Genomic DNA, 24362 nt, shown 5'->3' on the forward strand with positions numbered 1-24362 from the left:
TAAGCAAGAACCAAAAAATGACTGCTTAGACTTCAAAAGGATCGAAACCAGCTAACAACCGCTGGCCTCGGCCGATTCTCCGACTCGCCCGAGGCCCCCTCACCGCTGACCTCGGGCGATCCCCCACCGAGGGCCTCGGCCGACCCCCTCTCGTCGCAGGCCTCGGCCGGGTCGCCGACCCCCCGCCTCGCGCGAGGCAGGCTCGGCGGCACTCCGCTGCCTCTTCCTTCACCCGTCCCTCTGACAAAACGTCGTGTTGCATTAACTCAGCCAACTGCTGCCCCTGACATCGGCCGCATGCTCGGCACAGTATAGCGGAATGGCCGACGGGACAAGAGGCAGGACTGGGCAGGGGTTACCCGCCACTGTGCCCACCGCTATGCACATGGTTGACGCCCATGCCTCACTGTGCTGCCAACTCCTGCTCCGAGAACAACGCGGCGTAGGGAGCCACGCCTGGGATACTGTGGCCTCGGAATCAGTACCCAGGACCAATAATTCCCTCCAAAGCCTCGGCAGTTTGCTTCAGGGGCTCGGCAGCCTGAGGATCCATGTCCGCCGAGCCCCCCACGATGGCTCGGCCTCGGCATCTGCAGAGCCTCGGCTCCCTACGACGTCATCGCACGATGACCAGCACGTCACCCGCCATGTCCTGCCTCAAGCTGTACTGGAGCCCCACGACGCACAAGATCAAGTATGACCGGCGCGTCACTTCTGCACGACAAGGACGGGGCCACTCCATCGACCATACCACAACAGTGGCCGGCTACAGGGCTCGGACACGCCATCCCCATTTATAGAACGCTACGTAGCAACATATGTACGTTCCTGGTTCTCCCTTAGAGTATAAAAGGGAGGGACCGGGGCCATTTCTAGGGCAGGAGAACAACGGGCGGAAAGAGGAACTCACCCATAGAACCTCACACACACTTCCGCGCTGCTTGAGAACAACGCCTCAAGCAGCCCGCACCGCCCCCGCCGAGACCTGGGGCTAGCCCCCTCTCTCGCCTAGCTTGTAACCCCCTACTACGAGCACTTCGGTGCAAGGAATACAAGATCGATCTCTCAGACTGGACGTAGGGCACCGATTGCCTGAACCAGTATACACCTTGTGTCTCTTTGCATCACCATCCGGGATAGGGGCACGCAGCACAAATTCACTCGTTGGTTGAGGACCCCCCGGTCCGAAACGCCGACAGATCAGCTTAGCGATGTAAGCTTCTACCTTACTGCCTATGGTGCCTTTTAGCAAAGAGATCACCTTATCAACTTAAGCCTGCGTCTTACTGCCTGTATTTTACAGGGGAAAAAATGCTTCTTTGTACGCCTAATCTGGCTGAGCAACATTAGATGCAACGAAAAATAGATGTTGGAATCAATAAAGATCCATGGTGAGAGTCCTTGCTATATAGGTTCCTGTGGTTTGCAGTGATTGTGCGTTAATAGAGGTTGAGTCATTATCAAGGTACACTTTGTGAAGCTATACTGTTTCCGGTCTTTCACTGCGCTGACGTTTATATTGTCTTTTGTTGTTCAAAGTGTAAACTTTCGTATCTTCTTTACGACACTTCTATTCATAGCAGTGGTATGTCATACCTCTCTGTTTGCCTCATTCAGTCTAATTGTCTTAGGTAAGCTCCCAGAATTTAGGAGACGACTTCTCCGGCTTGTAGAAAATCTGACAGTTGATGTTGATGCTCAGATTAGTCTTTTTGAGGTAATGCTATTTGATTATTTACGATGGTACACACAGGATTTTGAGAATCAAATCAGCTCTGCCTTTTGTCATTGTTTTTTTTGGCTATTCAGTATAACATGGAATTTTTCTTTCCCCTAAACAACTTTTCTCTGCGTGTAGCTTGCAGAAGGTGAAGCTTATTTGTTGATCATGGATGCTGTCCAAAAAAGATTTAGTTCACTCTTTTTTCTTCTTCGACATTTCAGGTACCTATATTCTGGTTTTTGTTCAATGTGTTCCGAATATTAGCTTGACTGCACTTATCTGAAAGCTAAGTTTATTTGCTGGTTCCAAGGCTCAAGACCTATTATGACTGCCAAAAATAAGTTTGGTGTTGCAGCGAAAATGAGCTTGACCCCTCCAGCCCCCACGCAGGTATGCAAATTTTTACAGCAATCATGTCGGATTACTTGATTATTGTTCATAAAGGTTAGACACCATGAAGCGATAGCTGTGATTTATTACTGTGACTTTGAAGTGTTCAGCTATGCCCTGTAACATGGAATTTTTCTTTCCCCTTAGCAATTTTCTGTGTGCATCTTGCAGGAGGAGAAATTTATTGGTTGATCATGGATACTGTCAAAAAAAAGAATTAGTTGAGCCCTTACCTCCTTTATAGTTTGTTTTAGTAATTGGTAGTTTTCATTGTGATTCATGAAAACACATGTGGTAGATCGCCTCACCAGATTCTATTATAGCACCATCCAAAATTATGTCTCTATTTTTTTTGGACTACCACTAAGCTAATATTGATTGCTATATGTCCTGTAACATGGATTTTTTCTTTTCCCTCAGCATGTATGTTTCACATCCAGTCGACGCGCGTAAGGGCGCGCGCAATGTGCTAGTGTAAGACAACACTCGTGTACACACATCGTTAATTAGGCCTCTGCTACTGCAGGTGCAACGAATCTGGCCATCTTGAGTTCTCAAACCTCTCTCTCTCTCTCTCTCTCTCTGGAGCCAGTGCCCAATTGAGCGGAGAAACAAAGAAAAAGATCCATGGAAAGGTCCCTGGTTGCACAAAATATATACGGCATCCGATTATTATCAGCTTGCATATATGCATGCATGCTCTTCAACAATTGTTGCTACCATGCACTGATACATTGACTCACGTGGGCTTTTGGCATTTCTTTACTACCCACTCATGGACTTTTGTTACCCTTTTTATGCGGGCTAATAAACTGTAAAATAATGTGGATAAATATACTGTAATAATTTCCGGTCAGGAAAATAGCTGAGCTCACTTTACATGGTGCACTGTACCTACAATGAAGATCATCTACTTACGCTTGTGTTTCGCTTTCCATCAAACAAATAGCTAGTTGGACAGTGTGTAATGTAACACCAAATCATCTACTTACACAATGTTTGTTTGTTTTTTAAAATTTATTTCAAGATTCAGCAACCCAGCCTGTTCGGCAGGCCGTAAATGATCGTGGATTATTTACTGCTGGCTGGTTTGGTGTGAGAGAAAAATACTATTCTGACTGGAAATTTACGATCGTTTACGACCAAGCGAACATGCTATCCTTTCATTGCTAAATGACGTACTCATCGACAGCAAGAAGCAGGGGCAGAGGGAGGGGCTAGGGTGGGCCTGCCACATCCCAACAACTTTCTAATTACTCTACTAATCCCTCATTAGCTCTAGATGAGATTTTTTTGCCATTTTTTTTAAACCATCAGTGTTAGTTTTAGATGGTTGGGAGATAAGCATTTGACTCAAGTTTGTAGTAAGGAAAAAAGAAGTTTCTAATTTGCAAATGATTCAAAAAGCATAACAAGGATTCTGGTGGTTTTCTTTTCCCCTGTTTTCTTTTGTCTGTACTCTGTATTGTTGTGTTGCTTGCTTTTCCTTTCCTTTGCCCTCCTGTTTGTGTTTGGGACGACCGACGGCGGCGAGCAGAGGCAGAGGCAGAGGCAGAGGCAGAGCAGTATAAAAAGAGGCGCGCGCGCGATTGTTTCCAGCCACCACTTCATTTCAATTTCAATTTGAATTCAACTAGGACTAGCCGACTCCCGTGGAGTCCCTACTATTAGTATATACTAAGAGCAGCAGGCAGCAGGCAGCATCGTCTCATGGTGAGCAGCACCTCCCACTCCCAGAATTCAAACAGCTCCCCGCCGCCGCCACCTGTGCACCTCAGCACCGGCATGGTCGGCTTCCTCGTCCGGCGTGCCGCCATGACGACGCGTCACCCATCATCCTTCCAGTTCCAGCAGCCCCGCGTGGCAGTGGCACCGCTGGACTCGCCGGGCTCCTCCACAGGCTCTGTCGACTCCTCCGCGCCGTGGAGCTTCATGGCTCAGCAACAGCACCGCACGCCGCCCGCCCCCGTGCTCCCATTCGACAGCAACGACACCGACGAGGTGGCGCTGCTGGACATGATCGTCGGGCAGCGGCAGTTGCAGGAGGAGGCCGGCCTGGCCCTGGCAACGTCGACGCAGGAAGAAGCAGAGGCGAATAATGGCACGGGAGCCATGGGGCCTGGCGGGCGGCCCTACCGCGGGGTGCGCAAGCGTCCGTGGGGCAAGTTCGCGGCGGAGATCCGGGACTCGACGCGCAACGGCGTGCGCGTGTGGCTGGGCACCTTCGACAGCGCCGAGGCGGCGGCGCTGGCGTACGACCAGGCGGCGTTCGCCATGCGTGGCGCCGCCGCCGTGCTCAACTTCCCCGTGGAGCGGGTCCGCCGGTCCCTGGAAGGAATGGGCATGGATGTGTGCGCCGGCTCTGGTTCTGCCTCTGGCTCGCCCGTGGTGGCGCTCAAGCGGCGGCATTCTATGCGGATGCGGCGTCCAGAGGGCCGGAGCCGGAAGGCCAAGGCGGCGACAAGGAGCGAGGTGATGGAGCTGGAAGACCTCGGAGCAGACTACCTGGAGGCGCTGCTTGGCGCCACTGCCACCGAGGAGTCGTCGTCGTCATCTTGGTGCCGGAGCCACCACTCCATCTGAATCTTATCACGTGCTACCTCTGCCTAGGCATGCAAGTCAAGAACGATAAGTGGTGGCTAGCATTACCAATGGGCAAATAGCTACTCCTTGCTAGATACATCATCCATGGAGTTGTTTGGAGTAGAAGAGGGCTAAACTAGATAGTAAGGTTTTGTTTGAGTTGAAGAGACGAGCTTGATCAAGTTACATGTTTTGTTTTGAGGCACGGGGCGGCGCCTCCTTGCGCCTTCTTCTTGGACCCATTCGCTTCGCTGAAAAAATAAGCTGAAACATTGTTCCGACTGATTTGGTGTGAGAGAAAAATACTGTTCCGGCTGAAAAAACAAGCTAAAAAAGATGGATTATAAGAGAAGCGAACCGGGCCTTAACGAGAAACGTTCTCGAAACAGAGGGAAAGAAAAGGAAAGGGTTTATGAAGCACAGACTTCCGGATGAAAAACATGCTTAGGCACGTTCACGAAGAAAAAAAACTTTAGGACACTAAACGACAGGTGTTTGTGTCGTATTAAAACTATCTTTTGCGTTGTCTTGCACGTGTTTTTCCCCCTTAGAGGGGGAGCATGTTTGTGTAGGAAATATTGGTCGGCATGAAGGGTCCTGGATGGAATTCATGGGCGAGATGTTAGACAAGGCACGGAACCATTATACTTGGGACTTTCAAAGGGTCAATGGGTCTCCCCCGTGGAATTTGAGTAGCTAATAATTTGGGCGGAATCGACTCCACGTGGAGAGAGAGAGAGGGGGGCATGACATGACCAGGTCAAGCCGTCAGCCAGCCAAGAAAACAGTACTAGTACTGTGGATCGGAGACACGCTGGTGCTGGCAATGGCAATGGCAATGGCAATTGGCAACTTTCAGTATTCTTCTTCGGCCTTGTTTATATTGTAAGTTTTTTTCACTCTTTCTTCGTCACATTAAATCTTTAGACACATGCATGAAGTATTAAATATAGATAAAAAATAATTAATTATATAGTTTGATCGTAAATTACGAGGTGAATCTTTTAAGCCTAGTTAGATCATGATTGGACAATAATTATCAAATACAAACGAAAATGCTACAGCGTCGATACTGATCGCTAACCCCAGTCTAAACGAAGCCTTCGTTCCATCCGCTGGAGTAGACTCCTAGGTTTTTACTGATTTGTTTGCAGGTTATCATCCATCCCATCCGGTGGGTCCAGCGAGGTACAATGAATCTGCTTGCTACGCCTATCGAATATACCATCACCCCGATCGATCCACCTAGCTATTTTTCCACGCCTTGCTCGTCTTTTATTTATTCCATCGTCGTCGTCGTCATCTACAAAAAAGTTTGGAAAAACAAAGTCTCAACCCGACACAAGTCTTTGTTTCTTCTGTAGGAGTATACTCCTATCTACAACCACGTACACCTCCACCTAGCTAGCTGTCCAACTAAATTCTCATATATACCACTAAAAAAGACAATTAACCCAAAGCACCTCCTATCCTCGGCAGTATATAAATAAATAAATAAATAAATGCTTCTAATCAGACTTACCCCATCCACTCTACAACTAGAAAAAGGAAGGTTTATTGGCACAAAATACTTGAGATACCTGCCTCTAAAATATGATTCAAATCCCCCTCTTCTTGTCTGTCTAAGGAAGAAGAAAAAAGAAGTTAATTTTTACTCCGCAATGTGCGATCACCGATCACTCTCCACTATACAGAGGAAATCAGACATTGCTACGGGCTGTTTCTGCAATAAAATAGACTAGACTAGAATACATATACAATAGGATGCGAGGATGGTAGAATGGTCACGTTCACGTGAGCGATAGAGAAGCAACAGCAGCACGCACCCAGTCAGTCCATGGCCACGCATGCGCATCAAAAGTGACCAGATGCAGATGAATGTACTGTAGGAGTACTATATTCTCATCTCAAACTCACCTCGCTCAGAATGAAAACCAACCTTAAGCCTAATCCACATCCACTGCATGCATGCTACCTCTTTTGCTATATGACCCATCCGTAGTTTGCCTTCTAAGAAACATCATACTAGCTACGGCCTAGTATATATTCATACATATCCATTGGATGGATGTACATGATTCACATCCCCAGATAGATACGGAGCGGTACAAGCTACATATCATTATCGTACTAGCTACCACCATTTATATATATATAATACATATACATAGATCCACCCCTTTAACCACTGCAAGTTGTAGACAGCCGAATAAACAAAATTGTTCTGGCTTGTTGGTCCAACAAATTAAGGCAACTAGTATGGAAGATGCATGCACTAGCTTTGCTAAAAACAAATCACACGTAGCATGGTATATGCATAGATACAAGACAGTGCTAAAGAAGCAAAGCAAATCAATGGAACATATATATCATACATATCATGAGCTGCAAGCAAGCTAAATGTCATATATACGCACTCTGCATTCACACAATTTAGAGTGAGAGTGACCGCGGCTATCAGGCCAGTGCATTACACGGCAACCCCGGTCAGGGTCAGCCATCCTCAAATACAGGTGGTGCATGAACCTGCACATGCCTCTGCCTGCCTGCCTGCATTCTTGGACCTCCTTTATCTCCTTCCTCCCTCATAGGTCAGAGCCGGGTAGATGCCAAAAGAGCCGGCCTCAGCAATGCCGTAGCATTGCTAGCGTACGTGTGACGGCAAACATTAATTCACACAATTGCAACACTTCCAGCACTGCAGCATATTTAATTACAAGCTAAAGGGGGCGCTTGATTTGAGAAATTTGTTACCTAGCTAGGCGGTCCGTCATGATTTCATCCCCCCATGAATTCTGCAAACATCACCGATCTTTCTACAAACATACAACAGCCAAATGCTATACCTCTCTCGCCCTATGGGCTATGGCAAGCATTACAAGGGATCCAAGGTGCTCATTCTATCTATCACATACTCCCATCCCATGCATGCGCTTCAACCTACCTACTTGTTAGATTGCATTGGTCAGCTTCTGGGAACTGCTTGTCCTGCTCCTTTCTCGCTCAGGCTTAACTGCTTCAGCTCCCTCAGTGCCACTGTAACAAGCTAATAATCAGTCACCATATTAGTGTTAGTTTCCAACAAAACCCTGTCAAATCACGAACAAATAGGTTAGCCATGATAACCTCAAGCGCCTTCTCCAACCAAACAAACATGCCTAATTTGTGTGCGGTGTATTTGCAAATTGTGGATTCTAGAGGTTTGCCACTCATCTTGTTCCAACGACCCTGCCAGCTGAATTCTACAAAATCAAGAGTGCGTCTCCAGTTCTCTACCATTGACCCATTCCTCTAATGTAACTAAACATTCTCCATACAGTGACAACTGCTATGATTTAATTCACAACTGCGGCATGGTAGCTGTTGTAGACCTGATTAATGATCTTATTTGAGTATATCAATCACTAGTTAACTGGAAAGCAAGTGTTCCATATTTTCAAATGTTCACTTCAGATTTTGTGGTGCAAATTGAAACCTAGTCATTTATGTGCCCAGTGCTCCAGTATCCAACGTATAAACTAACCAAACAATATTAGTATATTTCCCCCTCCGTTCCAAATTATAAGTCGTTTCGGCTTTTCTAGGTACATAGATCTTGCTTTGCAGGTGACCCACAAAGAAAGGCATACAAAGAACTCTTACCTCATAGCGTAGATCCTCGAAATCCTACACTCCCATGAGGAATGAATGCGACACCCTATAAAAAGAGTCCAGATAGAACGATTCTTTCTTACCTAAAGTCCCACTTGCTGACCTGCTTCCCTAAGGGAATAGAGTGACGTGCACTGGCACTAGATGAGCTTAAGATTTTCAATATACTTGCTTAAGACTTTCTTATACAATTGGCATTCCAAGGGAAGATCAAGGGATAAGCACTCACTATAATCGGGGTGAGATCTCGTAAGAGTTGGCACCCTCGCCGCTGGCTTACTAAATGTAAGAGAACTTTCGGTGAAAAGGGTACTCCCAATTGCTGTAACAGAACTCGCAGGTAGAAGAACGAACTTCCAATGCATCGAAGCTTTCTACTCCTGCTTGAATACTTGCTCTTGCTCAATGGCCGAAAGAGAACTTTATTTAGTAATGCACTTTAAAAAGCTTTCCAAAATTGGCTAACTGGATTGATTTTCCCTTGTTGGGACTGGAGAGACTTGTGCAATTGGAGGGGCACTTTCACCCACAGGCTCGTAAGGGGAAGGGACAAATACCTTTACTTGGTCTAACAGTCCAAGAGCTCTCACGGTAATTGGATAGCTGGAAAGCTGGCTTGAACCAAGCCAAAAGGCGGTGTGTCATCACCTTGAACCAATGAATTCTCAGATTACTGGCAGTAATTCGTTCATTTCAATGAAAGAGCAGGTAGCTATAAGTTTCCCCACTCTAATAGTCTTTTTTAGATTCAAGCTTATTTCCTTGAGGATCGCAACCCGAATCTTAGGATAGTCTACTTTCTGATAGTATAGGAATAGCAGTCACAGAGGGAGGATCACAAATAAGTGTATTCTTACTAGATGAGACATCTTCTCTATTCTTACTAGAAGAGACATCTTCAGAAGATTTCTTCAAAAAATGCAAAAGAATTTCTCGTTGGTCCTGTCTTCTTTCCAAAAAAAGTGAGGGGGCCCACCACACCACTTCCCTCGACCCCTTAGCACAGGAGTCACTAAAGATGAGACTGACCATGATAAGGGTATGGGGCATTGATTGGCTTGGAGGATTAAGGGGAATAGATTCGGGTAGTGGAGCCAACATATTAGGTCGGCCACTGAGACTTTGCCCCTTTTTCTCCACCTGCGCAGGAGGGATTGCAGCGGGATTCAGATGCCGCTCTTGACTGAGCCCGGGTTTAGGGGCTACATGGGTTTGTGCCCAACCTGGGGGCGCCAAGCACAATTCGAGATCGGGATAGAGGGTTCTAGGGTAAAAGCAATCCATCCTTATAGCAAGTCCTAGAGTTAAGTAAAAAAGACTTCTCGGGAGTTTGGGAGTGTGACTATAACCAGTACTCATGTATAATATCCTCTTTCTAGTTAAAATGAGTATTACCTGCCTGCACAATCAACCTATGGCGATCTCGGTCTCACGCGCCAGTCCCTCTTGCTAAGCCTAAGTGTTAAGCATAGCATATCTTATATTAACCTATCTTAAAAGGACTTCCAGACATTGATTTTAGGAGTTTGTAGGGCCATTCTTTTTCTCCTCGCGAGCCAGTAATACTACAAGCTCCCATAGCAATGACGTATTTTGGTTCAGGCATTTGCTCATATAATCTCACTAAAGAAGGAGCCATTTTCATTGTTACCGTACCGGCTGTGAAAATTAGGTTTAGGTCCGCTTGCCTAGGACTTGATCTTCTTGGTACCAATCCATAATGATCAAAGTCGAACCGCAAGCTTGAAGCAAATTCAATGAAACAACAACATGTACCATATAGAATAGAAGGGGCCATAAACAGGAGAGTCTTGACCAATTCGAAAGATCATTTGGTGTAGTTGAAATAACGGAATTGGAAGTTGTTCGGTCAAGTATAGGAAATTAATATAAGAATGAATAACTTTCTCAATTTTCTTGGAATCTTTTATTTATCTTAATATTCATTCCATTCAGGCCATTCCAATGCTCGCAAGCAAGCACGAAAAAGCTTCTATTTCTAAACGGGAACGCCCAATACATCGAAACTCATTACCCATGGATAAAGCAAAGCCAGTCGAGAAAAAAAAAAGAAAACAAACATGGTTTAGCGGATTCGGAATTGTAACCAAGCATCCTGGGTTCTATACCCGATTCAACACTAGAGCATGCAGCCGATCCTGGATACAGAACTATAGAAAGTGTGCAGTGAGGGATCTTTATTGGTAGCCAGTCTTTCACTTCCGCCTCTCCACTCCCATGCCTTTCTTGGTCGGACCAACCCAACCGGCGATTTCCGACAAGTCTTTCTGCTTAGAGCAAGAAGCGGAACAAAAAAAAATAAAGCTTTCTTTATTTTCATTTATGGAGTAGAAATAAGTCAAGGGTTTTTTGGTCTAAAGATTAGTAGTTCCTCGGTCGGTTGCTATGCAATCATGAAATTCGATTAACCGATAATCAAAAGCAAAGGTCTATAATCTATACAGAGTAGGAGCCGTTGCATTGGATTTGATAGGAGGATATGTGGATACTGGTGATGTAGGATACCTTTTCATTTCTTCGAAGATGTTTTCAACATCGAAAACAGTTTACGTCAAATTGGACTATTTTAGCAAATAAATAGAATAGGCTTTTTAGGCTTGTGCATCCGGTGGAATAGACTGTTGTTACAAGGCAAGAAAAGAGTACTCTGAGTAGGTATGGTTGTCCCGTGCCAGCAGTAGTTTCTTCCCTAAAACGGTACTAGTGGAATGCCTAGAAACAGCCAAGCCATCCGAGTAAGAAAAGAGGGATCCTTCTTGTATGTCCTCGAGAGGAGCCTCTAATGACCTCCCCCTTCTCGAAAGATATGTAGAAACAGAAAATGGAATAGAAGAGGAGAGCAGCATGTTTCTCCGGTATCTATACTATATTTTACAGCAATTGTTCGCCGTTTCCACTGCAGCCCACTTTAATGAAGAAGGGCTGTGAACTAAATTCGAATTTAGGAAAACACCAACCTTGTCATACCTGATATAGGACTGCTATTAATCTAATTATATAAATATATCGACTACTGACGGAAGAAAGCGGATCGGCTGTATTGTATCGATCTTGACCGAAGGGGAGCGGTCTTTAACTTAATTCGTAAGAGGAAAACGACTGTCTCTACCATAGGAAATGGGATTCAAAATGGCCACACCCAAAAAGTAACATACACGACAATTCTATAATTCTTCGTCCTTTTTCTTGAGATAACGCGGAAAACTATCTTTTTGCTATGCCGTATGATTTGATACTTGCCAACACGGAATAGAGACTCGCACTTGAGAACTTTTAGGAGTGGTTCTAATGTTAGTCAGATTGACTTCTTCCTAACGCGACGAGCAGATCAGAAGTATTTCAAGGATTGTAAGGGTGATACCTGGAGACTGGAGAGAGTGTAGCAACCCAACATAGATTTGGAGTACTCTATCTTAGTATTAAGAGATGGAAGAGAAGGAGCAAGGGAGCCTAGGATTAGGTGGTGGAATTGGAAAGGGGATAAGCAAGTTATGTTTAAAGAGAAAATAATTAATGAGACGGAGCGGAAGTTAGGTGAGGATGCTAACTCAATGTAGAATGAGATGGCTCATTGTATCACGTCAGTGGCAAAAGAAGTTTTAGGTGAATCGAGAGGAAACAGACTGACCGAACAAAAAGAAACCTTTCATCTTTCTATTATATATATAAATATGAGGAGTCTATATATATAAATATGACTATGGGACCTTTTCTCGATAAATGCTTTTTTTCTCGTTTAGTACTTTACTTGTGTAAACTCTCTTTTTCTTTTCTTAGAGAAGCACAGGATTCCCTTTCTTCCCGGAACACTAATACAATCGCACTTTCTTCCTTGTCCCGCTAACCTATTATTTTTTTAAGAAAGAATTTTTAGCTTGAACTATCAATACTAGCCTAATTGATTGCTGGAATGGAACTTGATGTAACTGGCAGGGACCGCTTATATAGAACGCTTGTAGGGAACCGGAAACCAACCTGCTCTGCTAGGGAAACGACCCCGGAGACCAGCCTGATAGACTATATCTATGAACTTCAAATAAGTCCCTACTTTCCTAGTGCAAGGGAAAGTTTTTACATAGTTGTTTTGTTGGGGTGGAAGATGAAATAAAGAATAGGGTAGTAAGGAAATTGAATTAATGGCAAGGGACATAACATATTAGCTAGCCATTATAGTTAGATGCTGAGGAAGGGAGGGAGGGAGAGGAAGACTCTCGGGGAAGACAGGGTTTCTCTGCGTAGAAGTATTATCGGAAATGAAAAGAGATAGCTCCTCAGCCTTATATTAGAAGAGATAGGTGCTCAGTGTAATATCCTAGAATCTAGGAATAGATTTGATTACTGATCTGTTATTTCTTTTCTTACTTCTCTGTTAATACTATGCGATCACTAATGTGTGATTAACTCACATACAAAGTAGGCATATGTCTACTAAGTTGATTCCCTTCAATCTCTAGCCGTACTAAGTAGACTAGGGATAAAATAGCTCTCTACCACTACAGTATAGAGCCCTAGGGTAGGTGTTTCAACTATAAAAATGGAAATCCCAACCAACCTTAAAATATTGATTAAATATACAATCATGACAACCGATTTAGTCCGTCTGTGGGATTTGTATTCTAAGTTCGAAAAGTCTCTATTACACAAGAGAGGTTTCTCTAATGTATTCCAAGTACCGGATATTCAATGTAGTACATCAGTGGAATCTGGAAATAGAACATTATTGTCCAAAGTAGTGGGTTTATATCAAAAGTTATTATCTAAGAATAGTCTGTATATTAGATCAAATGATATTATCTCTAATGGACCGTATATATTCCAATCGTTAAATGATCAACTAGGATATCATAGTAAGTTATATATGGATTCATTAAATAATAAAGATTTGATTCATCAAATTTCATATGAAGTTTATGATCCTATATTAAGGGGTGCTAATTTTCTTTGGAGTTCTCCTATTGTCACTTTTAACGCAACATTAAATCAATGGAAGTTTCATTCTTGGAAAGATTTGCTATCTTTAAAACAATTTACACCCGGGATAGATGTTGGTACATGACAAAGCAATGTATCTAGAAAAGCCAAAACGACTTATAATTTGGAATGGAGGGAGTACTAAGCAAGTCAACTTATTCTTTAAAAATAAAATCAAAACTGCAAGGAAAAATGAATTCACCAAGCAAAAGTAGATGAAGCTAAACATATCAATACTCACCCTATTGGAAGCTCCAAATTCTAATCTGGGGCTTCTCCGAGGCTCGGAATTTGGATTTTGGGAGTACGCTGGAGTGCTCTGGAAAATTGAAGGCTGATTCTGGTTCTGTGGATACGCAGAGCCGCCATGGACAATGGACGGCACATTGCCATCAACTGAACTGCTATCACCATTGCTTCCCCAGGATTGCTCTTGTGTACCAGTTTCACTACTAGTAGCAGCTTTGTGATCCTTCTTTGAGAATTGAGTGGCTGCAGCTCGAGCCCCGGCTATTGCTGCAGTAACACTTGCAGATTTTTGCAGCGTGGATTTGGAAGCAGCAAATGTAAGAGATCCTGGCTTCAAAGAGAAAGGATCTCTGGGATCTGGAAGAGGGAACTTGACAGGCAGTGGACCTTGAACAGGTGAAAGGCCCCTCACAGCCCCATCATAGATCTGTGAGATGGCAAGCAGAACAGATTCCAGAGTTATGAGTACAAGCAAAAGGTGGAAATAGGAGGAACTGCTTATGCCAACCAGGACTGAACTCACCCTTCTTTCTAAATTGTAGACGCCCTGGTAGCCACGCATCTCGAATGGAACCACCAACTTCTGCATAAATTCATGTACGGAATGTCACGGACAAACAAAGATGCCAGCGGTTATGGTATGTGCTAGCTAGGAGTGAGGAGGAGAGTAGCATGTCAAACTCACCTGCGGATTCTCACAGAGCCAACAAAAGTCAGTCAGCCCTTCAAGCCTGACCTGCATTTGAGAGTAGGATGTTGCATCATGAGCTAAGTAAAATGCATTGCAGGTAAAATGGTACTGGAGCAAAGGAAGAGAAATTGGAGAGTAACAGAACATACAGACTCAGGAACGTGTTCCCAGCAAACAAGCTCTTCAGACCTGAGGCAGCCTACCACCTCAACACAGCCTGTGGTGGAACATATTAGCACATAAAAGCAAAAAAACGGAATGGTAGGAGATGAGATGCAGTTTTTCATGTCCCAGGTCAACAAGTTCATCTAGGATGATGTGATGCACTTTCTCTGGTTGTAAATATAAGTCCATCTAGGTTTATCCAAGGTAAACTTTTTATGTTTTGACCATCAAATCAAAATATATTTTTTTCTTGAACACCCAGGAGAGCTGCGTATCATTATATTAAGAAGAAAAAAGGGGTAAGAACCCTCACAACACCACACACACTTACGATCCAAAAATATGCGCGCCACACAAACACATTGACCAACCACAACCTCTAACACTGACAAATTAACCTCGTGCCCTGGCCAAATCCCAAAAGTGTAACTCCTCTACAGCTAGCATCAACGCACGAGAAACACTAGGAGAAGCACCAAAGTTTACAGTATAGATTGACAGTACAAGATTGACATTGTCAGCCAGTGTGGAAAAAAAACACTTTCATAATATATCACTCTTTTCACTCGAGATGTTATGTTTTTAAAGATGTTGTTAGTCAAAGTCAGAAAATATTAATTGGGACAACTTTGGACAGATTACATTTGTGATTGAAGGAAGTAGCCAGAGCAGGCGTGTCCTATAGTAACTGGGAGAGAAGACAGAAGACAAGGCATACGAGTGCTAACCAAGGAGGCGTGAGACAGGGTAATGATCAGGGAAGTTGATGTCAGTGATGCCATTGACGGCATAAATCTGCCTATAGAAATCCTCCATGGCTTTGATGGTGTCGGGATCAGGAACCTTGGATGCTGCGTGAATCCACAGGCGGCCTGGGAGGGAAGAGATGGAACTGAATCTTACTACTTACTTATTCAAATCCAAACCAAAATCAAAAGAGGGCAAGGGAAGGCGCAGACCTGTGATCGGGGACGGCCATGAGCGGCCCTCGACACGCTTGATGCCGTGCACCAGCAGCGACGCCCACGGCTGGTGCATCGTCAGGCAAGGGTTCCCGTGGTATCCCCTGCCATCATTGCTGCGGCTGCTATGGCGGCCGCTAGCGAAACCACCGCGGCCCGAGTACCCGCCACGCATGCTGTTGCTAGTGGCGATCCCGCTTACTGCGTCCTCCGCCCGCCACGCACGGCCTAGGGTTTGGCTGAATCTGGAGAAGGATTGAAGGAAGCTAGACGAGACCGAAAAGGGGAGAAACAGGAGCCATCAATCAGATGGAAAGAAAAACAGGAACCATCAATCAGACCGAAAAGGGGTACAACTGGGCCAGCTCTCGAGCACAAACGTTGTTTTAATGGGCTCAAGTCATACAGTCGGCCCATGTATAGGGGAGAGAGAGAGAGAGGAGAGAGAGAGGGGAGCCTCATCAACCCAATACTTATTATAGGGTTGAGATATTGAGAGGCGGTTGGAGATACTGTTATGCATAGTGCAATATATATATATCTCAACTCGTATCCCTTCCCTGTTTTCTTACGCCTCTGTTGCGTCCTCTCTTTCGCACTCACTTATTAGGGTTTGTTTGGATTGAGCCATGTCAGGCAATGTCTGGCCATGCCAACAATCCTGGCCCTAGACGTCTAAAATCAGACGCCTAGGAGCCATGCCTGGCCAAGTTTACGAAGGTTCATTCCAAACAAGCCCTTATTCACTCACGCCCCCGGTTGCTTATCATATGCTCCCGATATTCCAATTACTACACAACAAGGTATATATTATATCTAGATACATAATAAAAGCATTTGGCTATATGTGTATAAAAGTCAGAATAACTTGCAAATTGAACCGGAGGGAGATCATGTTGGCAAATAACTAAATCCCTATTTGTTTCGCTGAAATTTAGCTTATGCTGATTTGTTGTGAGAGAAAAAACATTATTCCTTCGCTGAAAAGTAGTGTCGAAGGTTCCGGTCTTAGCTTTCTTTAATTTGCTTTTATATATGCATTGTCAGCTCATGAGGTTGGTTGGACGATATGTCGTAATTCCATTTCCCCTCCTGCTTTAGTTATGCTCTAAGCTCCTCCGTGGTGGAGCTAGTATCTTGGTAGAGAATCTGTGATGCGTGGCGTGGTGGCGGTGAGGATCGGTCGATGGGAGAAAAGGCTAAGGCAAAGTAGTAAAGGTAACCTGGTCGCTGCTTGGTGCTCCGAGTCCGATCCATCCATGCATGCATCGCCCATGGATGGATTTGATGCTGCAGAGGCCGAAAGTTTTGATTCTGTGTGTAGAGACGATGCTGGCTTGTGCGTGCTTGGTACCTAGGGACGGTTCACGGTTCTCCTCCTCTCTGACTAGTGGCTACTCTCTCTTTCCCCGTGTCTCGTACTCCTGCTATGGAACAAGATCGTCAATCAATCATGCATGCAGCACTGGACACGATCACACGAATAGGAATAGGAATAGGAATAGGAATACTGGCCAGCTAGCTAGGACTAGGACTAGCACTTGGGCCTCATCACGGTGTAGACTATTAGAGTAGGAGAGTGAAGGAGAAGCAGCAGCAGGATCGTCCGTCCTACGTACGACGATCGAGGATGGAGATGAGTTGCGCTGCTGTGGACGACATCATCCGCCGCCTCCTGCTCCAGGACACGCGGCGCAGCCGCCCGGCGGGGAACAAGCAGGCGCAGCTGGGCGAGGGTGAGATCCGCAGCCTGTGCGCCGCCGCCAAGGACGTGTTCATGCGGCAGCCCAGCCTGCTGGACCTGGACGCGCCCATCAGCATCTGCGGCGACGTGCACGGGCAGTACCGTGACCTGCTCCGCATCTTCCACGCCACGGGTGGGTTCCCGCCACGGAGCAAGTACCTGTTCCTGGGCGACTACGTGGACCGCGGCGACCAGAGCCTGGAGACCATCTGCCTGCTGCTCGCCTACAAGGTCCGGTACCCGGAGCACTTGTTCCTCCTCCGGGGCAACCACGAGTGCGCCTCCATCAACCGCATCTACGGCTTCTACGACGAGTGCAAGCGCCGCTACAGCGTCCGCCTCTGGCGCCTCTTCTCCGACTGCTTCAACTGCCTGCCCGTGGCGGCGCTGGTGGACGGCCGCGTCCTGTGCGTGCACGGGGGGCTGTCCCCGCACCTGCGCAGCCTGGACCAGATCCGACGCCTGCCCAGGCCCTGCGACGTGCCCGACGAGGGCCTGCTCTGCGACCTGCTCTGGTCCGACCCTTCCCCCCAGAACAGCGGGTGGGCGGACAACGAGGACCGCGGCGTCTCCTGCACCTTCGGCGCCAACGTCGTGGCGGACTTCCTCCGCAGGCACGACCTGGACCTCGTGTGCAGGGCGCACCAGGTGGTGGAGGACGGATACGAGTTCTTCGCCGACCGCCAGCTCGTCACCGTCTTCTCCGCGCCCAACTACTGCGGCGAGTTCGACAACGCGGGCGCCGTCATGAGCATCGACGCCGACCTCGTCTGCTCCTTCACCGTCATCAAGCCGGAGACGACGGACAGCGGGAAGAGCAGCAGGAGCAGGGGCAGGGGCAGGGGCATCTCCTCCGCCGGCCTGGGCCGCAGCTCATCAGCACCACCACCACCAGCAGCGCCTGCGCCGCCTGCAAGTTCCAACAGAAGCACGAGGAAGGGACTCCTGCGATACTGGTAATTACTAAATTACTGGCCGAAAAAAAGAAAGAAAAAAAAAAGAGTGAAGCAAAGCAAGCAGGACCATTCGATTCGATTTTCCTGTGGCGATGGATCAAGAAGCTGCACTGCAACTCTGCAAAGCATGCACCACACCGCGTTCATTATGCTAGCTGCTGATGCCACTTTAATTAACTACTAATTTTCTTTTTGGAGGAACAGAGCTTTATTTATTACTCGGGAGCAAGGCGGGTTACAATCTCAATCAATAATGTGCTCGCCACAAACTTTGTCTTAGATCTCCAAACTGTTGAATGTCTTGTATGTGTAGCAAATTGTCTTCCATGCACTCTGGGATTCTGTCTCCACCTTCACGTGCCTCTCTGCTGATCAAATCCGTCGACGACTGGGCGATGATAGCATGCTTACCATGCGTTGTGGTACAGTCTGTTTCGACGATTATTTCGCCGCAATTTCAATTCCATCACAGCGCGCTAACGCCACCACCTCCTCAGTGCTTTTCCACATTTCTGATGCATCGTCAGGACAGTAAGGGCCCGTTTGGGACGGCTTCAAGCGGCTCCGGCTCATCTGACAAAAATACTGTAGCAACACTGTAGCAAAAGCCGGTTTTCTCTCTCCTCCCCTCCCCCTCTCACTGACGCCGTCACTGTTCATCAAAGCCGCACAAGCCAGTTTTCCTGGCTTCTCCCCGCGCGCTACAGTGTTTTTGCTACAGTGAGAGGAAAAAGTAGGAGAGAGAAAAGCGGCTTCGTGCTACAGTGTTGCTACAGTGTTTTTACCAGAAAAGCCGAAGCCGCTGCGAGCCGTGCCAAACGGGGCCTAAGACTTTGCCTAGCTTCTTCATCGCGAACTATCACTCAAGTCTTTTCGACAGTAAGTCTTGCTTCTCCTATTTCAATAACAAAAGCGCCGTCAGTATCTACCTATACCCACCCATCGCCATCACAGTACACCTCTCTCCTTCACCAAGTCACCTTCCTTTACCAGTGAATTCCCTTTTACATCAAATGGAACACCTTTGTCTAATCCCGCACAATTCACTCAAATACCTTCTTAAAAATGCCACCAAACCAACATAAGAAGGTTTTTTTTATATAGAATTATGGTTAGGTTGCTGTTCACTTGCCACGTTCGCTACATGACGGCCCTAACACCCATGCTCCACGGTCCATTCTAAAATCTAGCGAAGCGCACAACACGGGACTGTTTGGATGTTGCCTGCCAGGCAACAATAATCCACCCCAAACTTAGGAAATCGGATGCTGTCTGACCAGGCAAATTTGCCAGGACAACATCCAAACATGCCCAACATGTTGTGTGCTAAGAGTTGGATGAAGAAGCATGCACCGCCGCTAGCTACTGATGTACTTATTACAATTTAATTAATTAATTATCCACACGCGGGCCGTGTGTTGTCAACTCAATTATATGTCTCTCCCTTGTGTCTCTGCCTCTAGCAGCATACGATAGCTTAGCCAGGTAGGTGTTGGTTGCTCTTGCTTGCGGTCTCGATGAAAATAGTGGCTTCTCCTGGCTCCCGCTCACACCAGTGGACTCTAGCGCGCGCGAAAGTGGGATTTGGCCTCGCGCGAGGAGGGACATCGGTGCATAAGTGTGCGGGCTCGCCCACTAGGGATGGCGGGCTCGCCCATAGCTGCTGGGGCATAGGCGTCGGCACACGGATGCCGAGGCGCACGAGCGCATGGCTGCTAAGTCCTGCTTTGATTTAAGTAACTAGGTGATAACTTTATGTTGATTCACAAGGTTTCATGTGAGATGATCAAGTGATTAGTCCACAAACTAGGTTGAGCAACATGTTGGTCATTATATGGAGATATGGCATGTTGAATATGGAACATTGGCCATCCTGGGTGCTGGGACAGTTGTGTCGCTAATGCTGTGGGTAGGGCGTCCGTTTCGTCCGAACGTGCGTTGGTGGGCCTCGACGCCCGAATGGCCCAACAGGCAACACTGCCATCCGCACAGAAATAAAAATAAAAATCGCCGCTCTCACCTTCTTCTCGAATCGCCGCTGTTTTCCCACCCATTCTCGAACCAACTCTCCGCGTCTGTATAGTTGCGGCTTACCCCACTACGTCCCGCACCGCCGCGGCCGCAATGCAGCTGCGTGCTACACCGAGCCCGAGTGCCACAGCCTGCTTTCCTGTCTCCCCATTGCCACTCACCACTCGCCGCTGAGTTCTTCGACCAACACGGCATGGTCCACAACAACTGCTCCAGTGTTGCGTTCTTCACCACGCCCAACCACTTGCTTGCCGCCATGCATCCTCCCTCTCCACTGCACCGCCGACGACGCCATGTGTTTGTTTCAGGTGTGTTTCAGAAGTTGTTTCCAAGTGTTTCATCTGTATGTTGTGTATATTGCAATGATTATATACGTATGTTGTAAGTATATGTTTCGAGTGTTTCAGTTGTTTCATACGTATGTTTCACGCGTTTTATCTGTATGTTTCATGTGTTTCATTGATGTTGCTAAAGGATCTGATGTTGCATATGTTGCAATGGCTACACACGTATATTTCAAGTGTATGTTCCACATGTTTCATCTGTTTTAGATGTATGTTGCAAATCTATGTTCTAAATGTTTCAGTCGTTTTAGACGCATGTTTCATATGTTTCATCTAGATGTTGCAATGACTATACAAGTATGTTTTAATAGTATACTGCATATGTTGCAACGATCAAACGGATGTTGTAGAGGAGATGACACGTTAGGACAGTGGAAGGGGTGCAGCCGAGACAGAGCGCGGCGGAGGACGGGTGTGCGGCGGGGATGGTGTCGTGGCAGGGATGGTGTCACGGCGAGGGGAGGAGCGCGGCATGGCGGGGGAAGGAGCGCGGCGAGCTTGACGCCGGGGGGCGCAACTGGGATGGGGAGCGAGTTGCGGATGGTTGGACGCGGTAATTGGCGTGGGATCGGTAGCGGCGGCCGGACGCGATTCACTGGCGCGGGATCTTATGCGAGCGCGGGGGCGTCCGATGCGAAGCGGTTGCAGGCGTCGAAGCTGCATCCGGACATGGGCCTGGGGCCAGACGTCTAGGCGCTAGCCCTACTATTTCCTTCTTTTGTTTTCCCTTTTTCTCGTCTAATAAAAGTCCGGCAAAGCTCTTGATGCCTTTCGGAAAAAAATGTAGAACATTGAAATAGTCTCGTATGACAAGATGATGAAGATCTAAGATACCGCGAAGGACATTGTGCAAGTGCGAAGGTATATTAACATATATAGTTTGACCTAGTACGAATCTAGAAGGCTAGAAGCAGATATATTATGGGACGAATGAGCCAGCCAGCTCTGTCTATTGGAATATGTCTAACAAATTAAAAAAAAAAGAATATCCGTAGGACACAAGAGATTCATTCCTGTCCGTGTGAATATCCGTAGGACACCACCTACTGTATGCATGCATGCGTTGCATGGATTGAAGGCGAGATCCGATCCGTGCGAACAGTGAATATGCCCGTGCCGGTGATGCATGGAGGTCGATCGGCGATCAAAAGTAAATCCAACCTCGGCATGCAAAATGTGGAGGCAGTTGGTTCAACTGAATGGTGCGTGCATGCGTGCATGCAACACCCCGCCGCCAGCGGTAAAATCGTATAATCTCTTTCTCGCAGCGAAAAGAAATAATTAAAACCCCTGGTTTTCCGTTTAATAGTCCAACCAAACTGCCGATTTTGTTGCTATATATATTCCTCATTCATTTATTTACCGAGACGTACGAGATCTCTCTCTCTCTCTCTCTCATTGCGTTGCGGCTTTTCATCCTTGTTATCAGTAACTAGGTTTGACCAAACAACGAACCAACGTCGTCGTCGTTCTCGACTCCGATCGATCCGATCCGATCCATCATCAGGAGCAGAGCAGAGATACCAATGGCGCGGCAGCAGCTGGAGGTGCTGAGCGCCCTGGACACGGCCAAGACGCAGTGGTACCACTTCACGGCGATCGTGATCGCCGGCATGGGCTTCTTCACCGACGCCTACGACCTCTTCTGCATCTCCCTCGTCACCAAGCTCCTCGGCCGCATCTACTACTACCGGGAGGGCTCCCCGGACCCGGGCTCCCTGCCGCCCCACGTCGCCGCCGCCGTCAATGGCGTGGCATTCTGCGGCACGCTCTCGGGCCAGCTCTTCTTCGGCTGGCTCGGCGACAAGATGGGGCGGAAGCGCGTGTACGGCATGACGCTCATGTGCATGGTGGCGTGCTCCCTGGCGTCGGGCGTCTCCTTGGGCCGCTCTCCGGCCGCCGTCATGGGCACGCTCTGCTTCTTCCGCTTCTGGCTCGGGTTCGGCATCGGCGGCGACTACCCGCTCTCCGCCACCATCATGTCCGAGTACGCCAACAAGAAGACGAGGGGCGCCTTCATCGCCGCCGTCTTCGCCATGCAGGGGTTCGGCATCCTCACGGGCGGCGTCGTCACGCTCGTCGTCTCGGCGGCCTTCCGCGCGGCGTTCCAGTCGCCGGCGTACCAGGACGGCTCGGTGCCGTCCACACCGGCGGAGGCCGACTACGTGTGGCGCGTCATCCTCATGTTCGGCGCCATCCCGGCGCTGCTCACCTACTACTGGCGGATGAAGATGCCCGAGACGGCGAGGTACACGGCGCTGGTGGCCAGGAACGCAAAGCAGGCGGCGAGCGACATGTCCAAGGTGCTGCAGGTGGACATCGTCAGTGGTGGCGATGCCGGCGACCGCGACGGCGACCGCCAACACGATGAATTCGGCCTCTTCTCGTCTGAGTTTTTGCGGCGCCACGGCCTCCACCTCCTCGGCACGACCAGCTGCTGGTTCCTGCTGGACATCGCCTTCTACTCGCAGAACCTGTTCCAGAAGGACATCTTCAGTGCGATCCACTGGATCCCCAAGGCGCGCACCATGAGCGCGCTGGATGAGGTGTACCGCATCGCGCGCGCGCAGACGCTGATCGCGCTGTGCGGCACGGTGCCGGGCTACTGGTTCACGGTGGCGCTCATCGACGTGCTGGGGCGCTTCAAGATCCAGATGATGGGCTTCGCCATGATGACCGTCTTCATGCTGGGGCTGGCCATCCCCTACCACCACTGGACCACCCCGGGCAACCACATCGGCTTCCTCGTCATGTACGCCTTCACCTTCTTCTTCGCCAACTTCGGGCCCAACTCCACCACCTTCATCGTGCCCGCCGAGATATTCCCGGCGAGGCTGCGGTCCACGTGCCACGGCATCTCGGCGGCGGCGGGCAAGGCGGGCGCCATCGTCGGATCCTTCGGCTTCCTGTACGCGGCGCAGAGCCGGGACGAGTCCAAGGCGGATCACGGCTACCCCGCGGGCATCGGCGTGCGCTGCTCGCTCTTCGTGCTCGCCGTGTGCAGCCTCCTGGGGCTCGCCTGCACGCTCTTGGTGCCCGAGTCCAAGGGAAAGTCGCTCGAGGAGCTCTCCGGCGACAACCACGACCAACAACCACCGGCGCACGCAAGAACCATGCCCGTCATCGTCTAATTAATCTTCTACGGAGTACTATATATATGCTGGACTTTATTATCCTTTTATTATTTTTATTATTTATCGGATACTAGGATTCCTAGGTACCACTCCATATATGCACCGTACGTCTACGACAGGAGTCTGCACACTTATTATTAGCTATACGTACTCTGATTTTGTGTACGTATATACGCACTTTATGGTCTTTGATTTCAATGGTCAGGCAATTTGCATGTAGTATATCCTATATATAATCATATGCATGTTTGTTTGCACAATATATATCCGATCCGCAGCGCGATCAGATCAGCTAGCGGTAGGTGTGCAGTGCACTGACGGACCTACATATTATGGACTTATGGTATAATATGCCATAATAATCTTTAGCTGCAGAATCCAAATAGATTATATAAATATTAATCACCTGTGGTAATGAGGTACGGATGGAAAACAAATTCTTCTATGTTGCGTACTCCTTTCCATCCAAATTATAAGACATTTTGTTTTTTCTAGATGAATTGCCTTAACTATGTATCTACTTGACATGGTATATGCCTTAACTATATATCCAAGTACATAGCAAAACATCTTATAATTGCATTGAACATTACATTTATAATTTGAAGGTGTCCTAATCACAATTTTATCATGTATAGTAATATTATATATTACATTGAACGTTACATTTATAATTTGAATTGTAATAAAAGATTTGGTCCATAGAGTATAGACCTTTACTTTTAGTTTTGCTTGAAACCACCAAAT

General features: G+C 47.5%; 4 protein-coding genes across 6 annotated transcripts; 3 read left to right on the forward strand and 1 right to left on the reverse strand.

Moving 5' to 3' along the window:
- The first annotated feature begins 3741 nt into the window (after positions 1–3741).
- Positions 3742–4970, forward strand: LOC136518474 (ethylene-response factor C3-like). Its single transcript, XM_066512135.1, has one exon. The coding sequence runs from the start codon at positions 3824–3826 to the stop codon at positions 4694–4696; it is 873 nt and encodes a 290-aa protein (XP_066368232.1). The 5' UTR covers positions 3742–3823; the 3' UTR covers positions 4697–4970.
- Positions 4971–7368: 2398 nt separating this feature from the next.
- Positions 7369–15779, reverse strand: LOC136517352 (uncharacterized). 3 transcript variants are annotated; one of them, XM_066510902.1, is made up of 7 exons: positions 15404–15779; positions 15173–15316; positions 14429–14496; positions 14274–14324; positions 14112–14171; positions 13581–14015; positions 7369–7785 (listed from the first exon to the last, which is right to left on the reverse strand). In XM_066510902.1, the coding sequence occupies exons 1-7, from the start codon at positions 15579–15581 to the stop codon at positions 7768–7770; spliced, it is 954 nt and encodes a 317-aa protein (XP_066366999.1). In that variant the 5' UTR covers positions 15582–15779; the 3' UTR covers positions 7369–7767. The 3 variants fall into 3 exon arrangements, with proteins under 3 accessions (XP_066366999.1, XP_066366998.1, XP_066367000.1); XM_066510901.1 differs by having other exon boundaries at positions 7369–7742; positions 15404–15776; XM_066510903.1 differs by having other exon boundaries at positions 7369–7732; positions 15404–15772.
- Positions 15780–16958: 1179 nt separating this feature from the next.
- LOC136516960 (serine/threonine-protein phosphatase PP1-like) lies at positions 16959–18450 on the forward strand. The gene is made up of 2 exons (XM_066510466.1): positions 16959–18106; positions 18311–18450. Coding segments are annotated over exons 1-2 (1071 nt in total). The 5' UTR covers positions 16959–17036; the 3' UTR covers positions 18312–18450.
- Positions 18451–21879: 3429 nt separating this feature from the next.
- On the forward strand, positions 21880–23704 carry LOC136518450 (probable inorganic phosphate transporter 1-8). Its single transcript, XM_066512109.1, has one exon. The coding sequence runs from the start codon at positions 22008–22010 to the stop codon at positions 23610–23612; it is 1605 nt and encodes a 534-aa protein (XP_066368206.1). The 5' UTR covers positions 21880–22007; the 3' UTR covers positions 23613–23704.
- The last annotated feature ends 658 nt before the right edge of the window (positions 23705–24362 follow it).

Source organism: Miscanthus floridulus, chromosome 17 (assembly GCF_019320115.1).
Source record: "Miscanthus floridulus cultivar M001 chromosome 17, ASM1932011v1, whole genome shotgun sequence".
Taxonomy (NCBI): Eukaryota; Viridiplantae; Streptophyta; class Magnoliopsida; order Poales; family Poaceae; genus Miscanthus; species Miscanthus floridulus.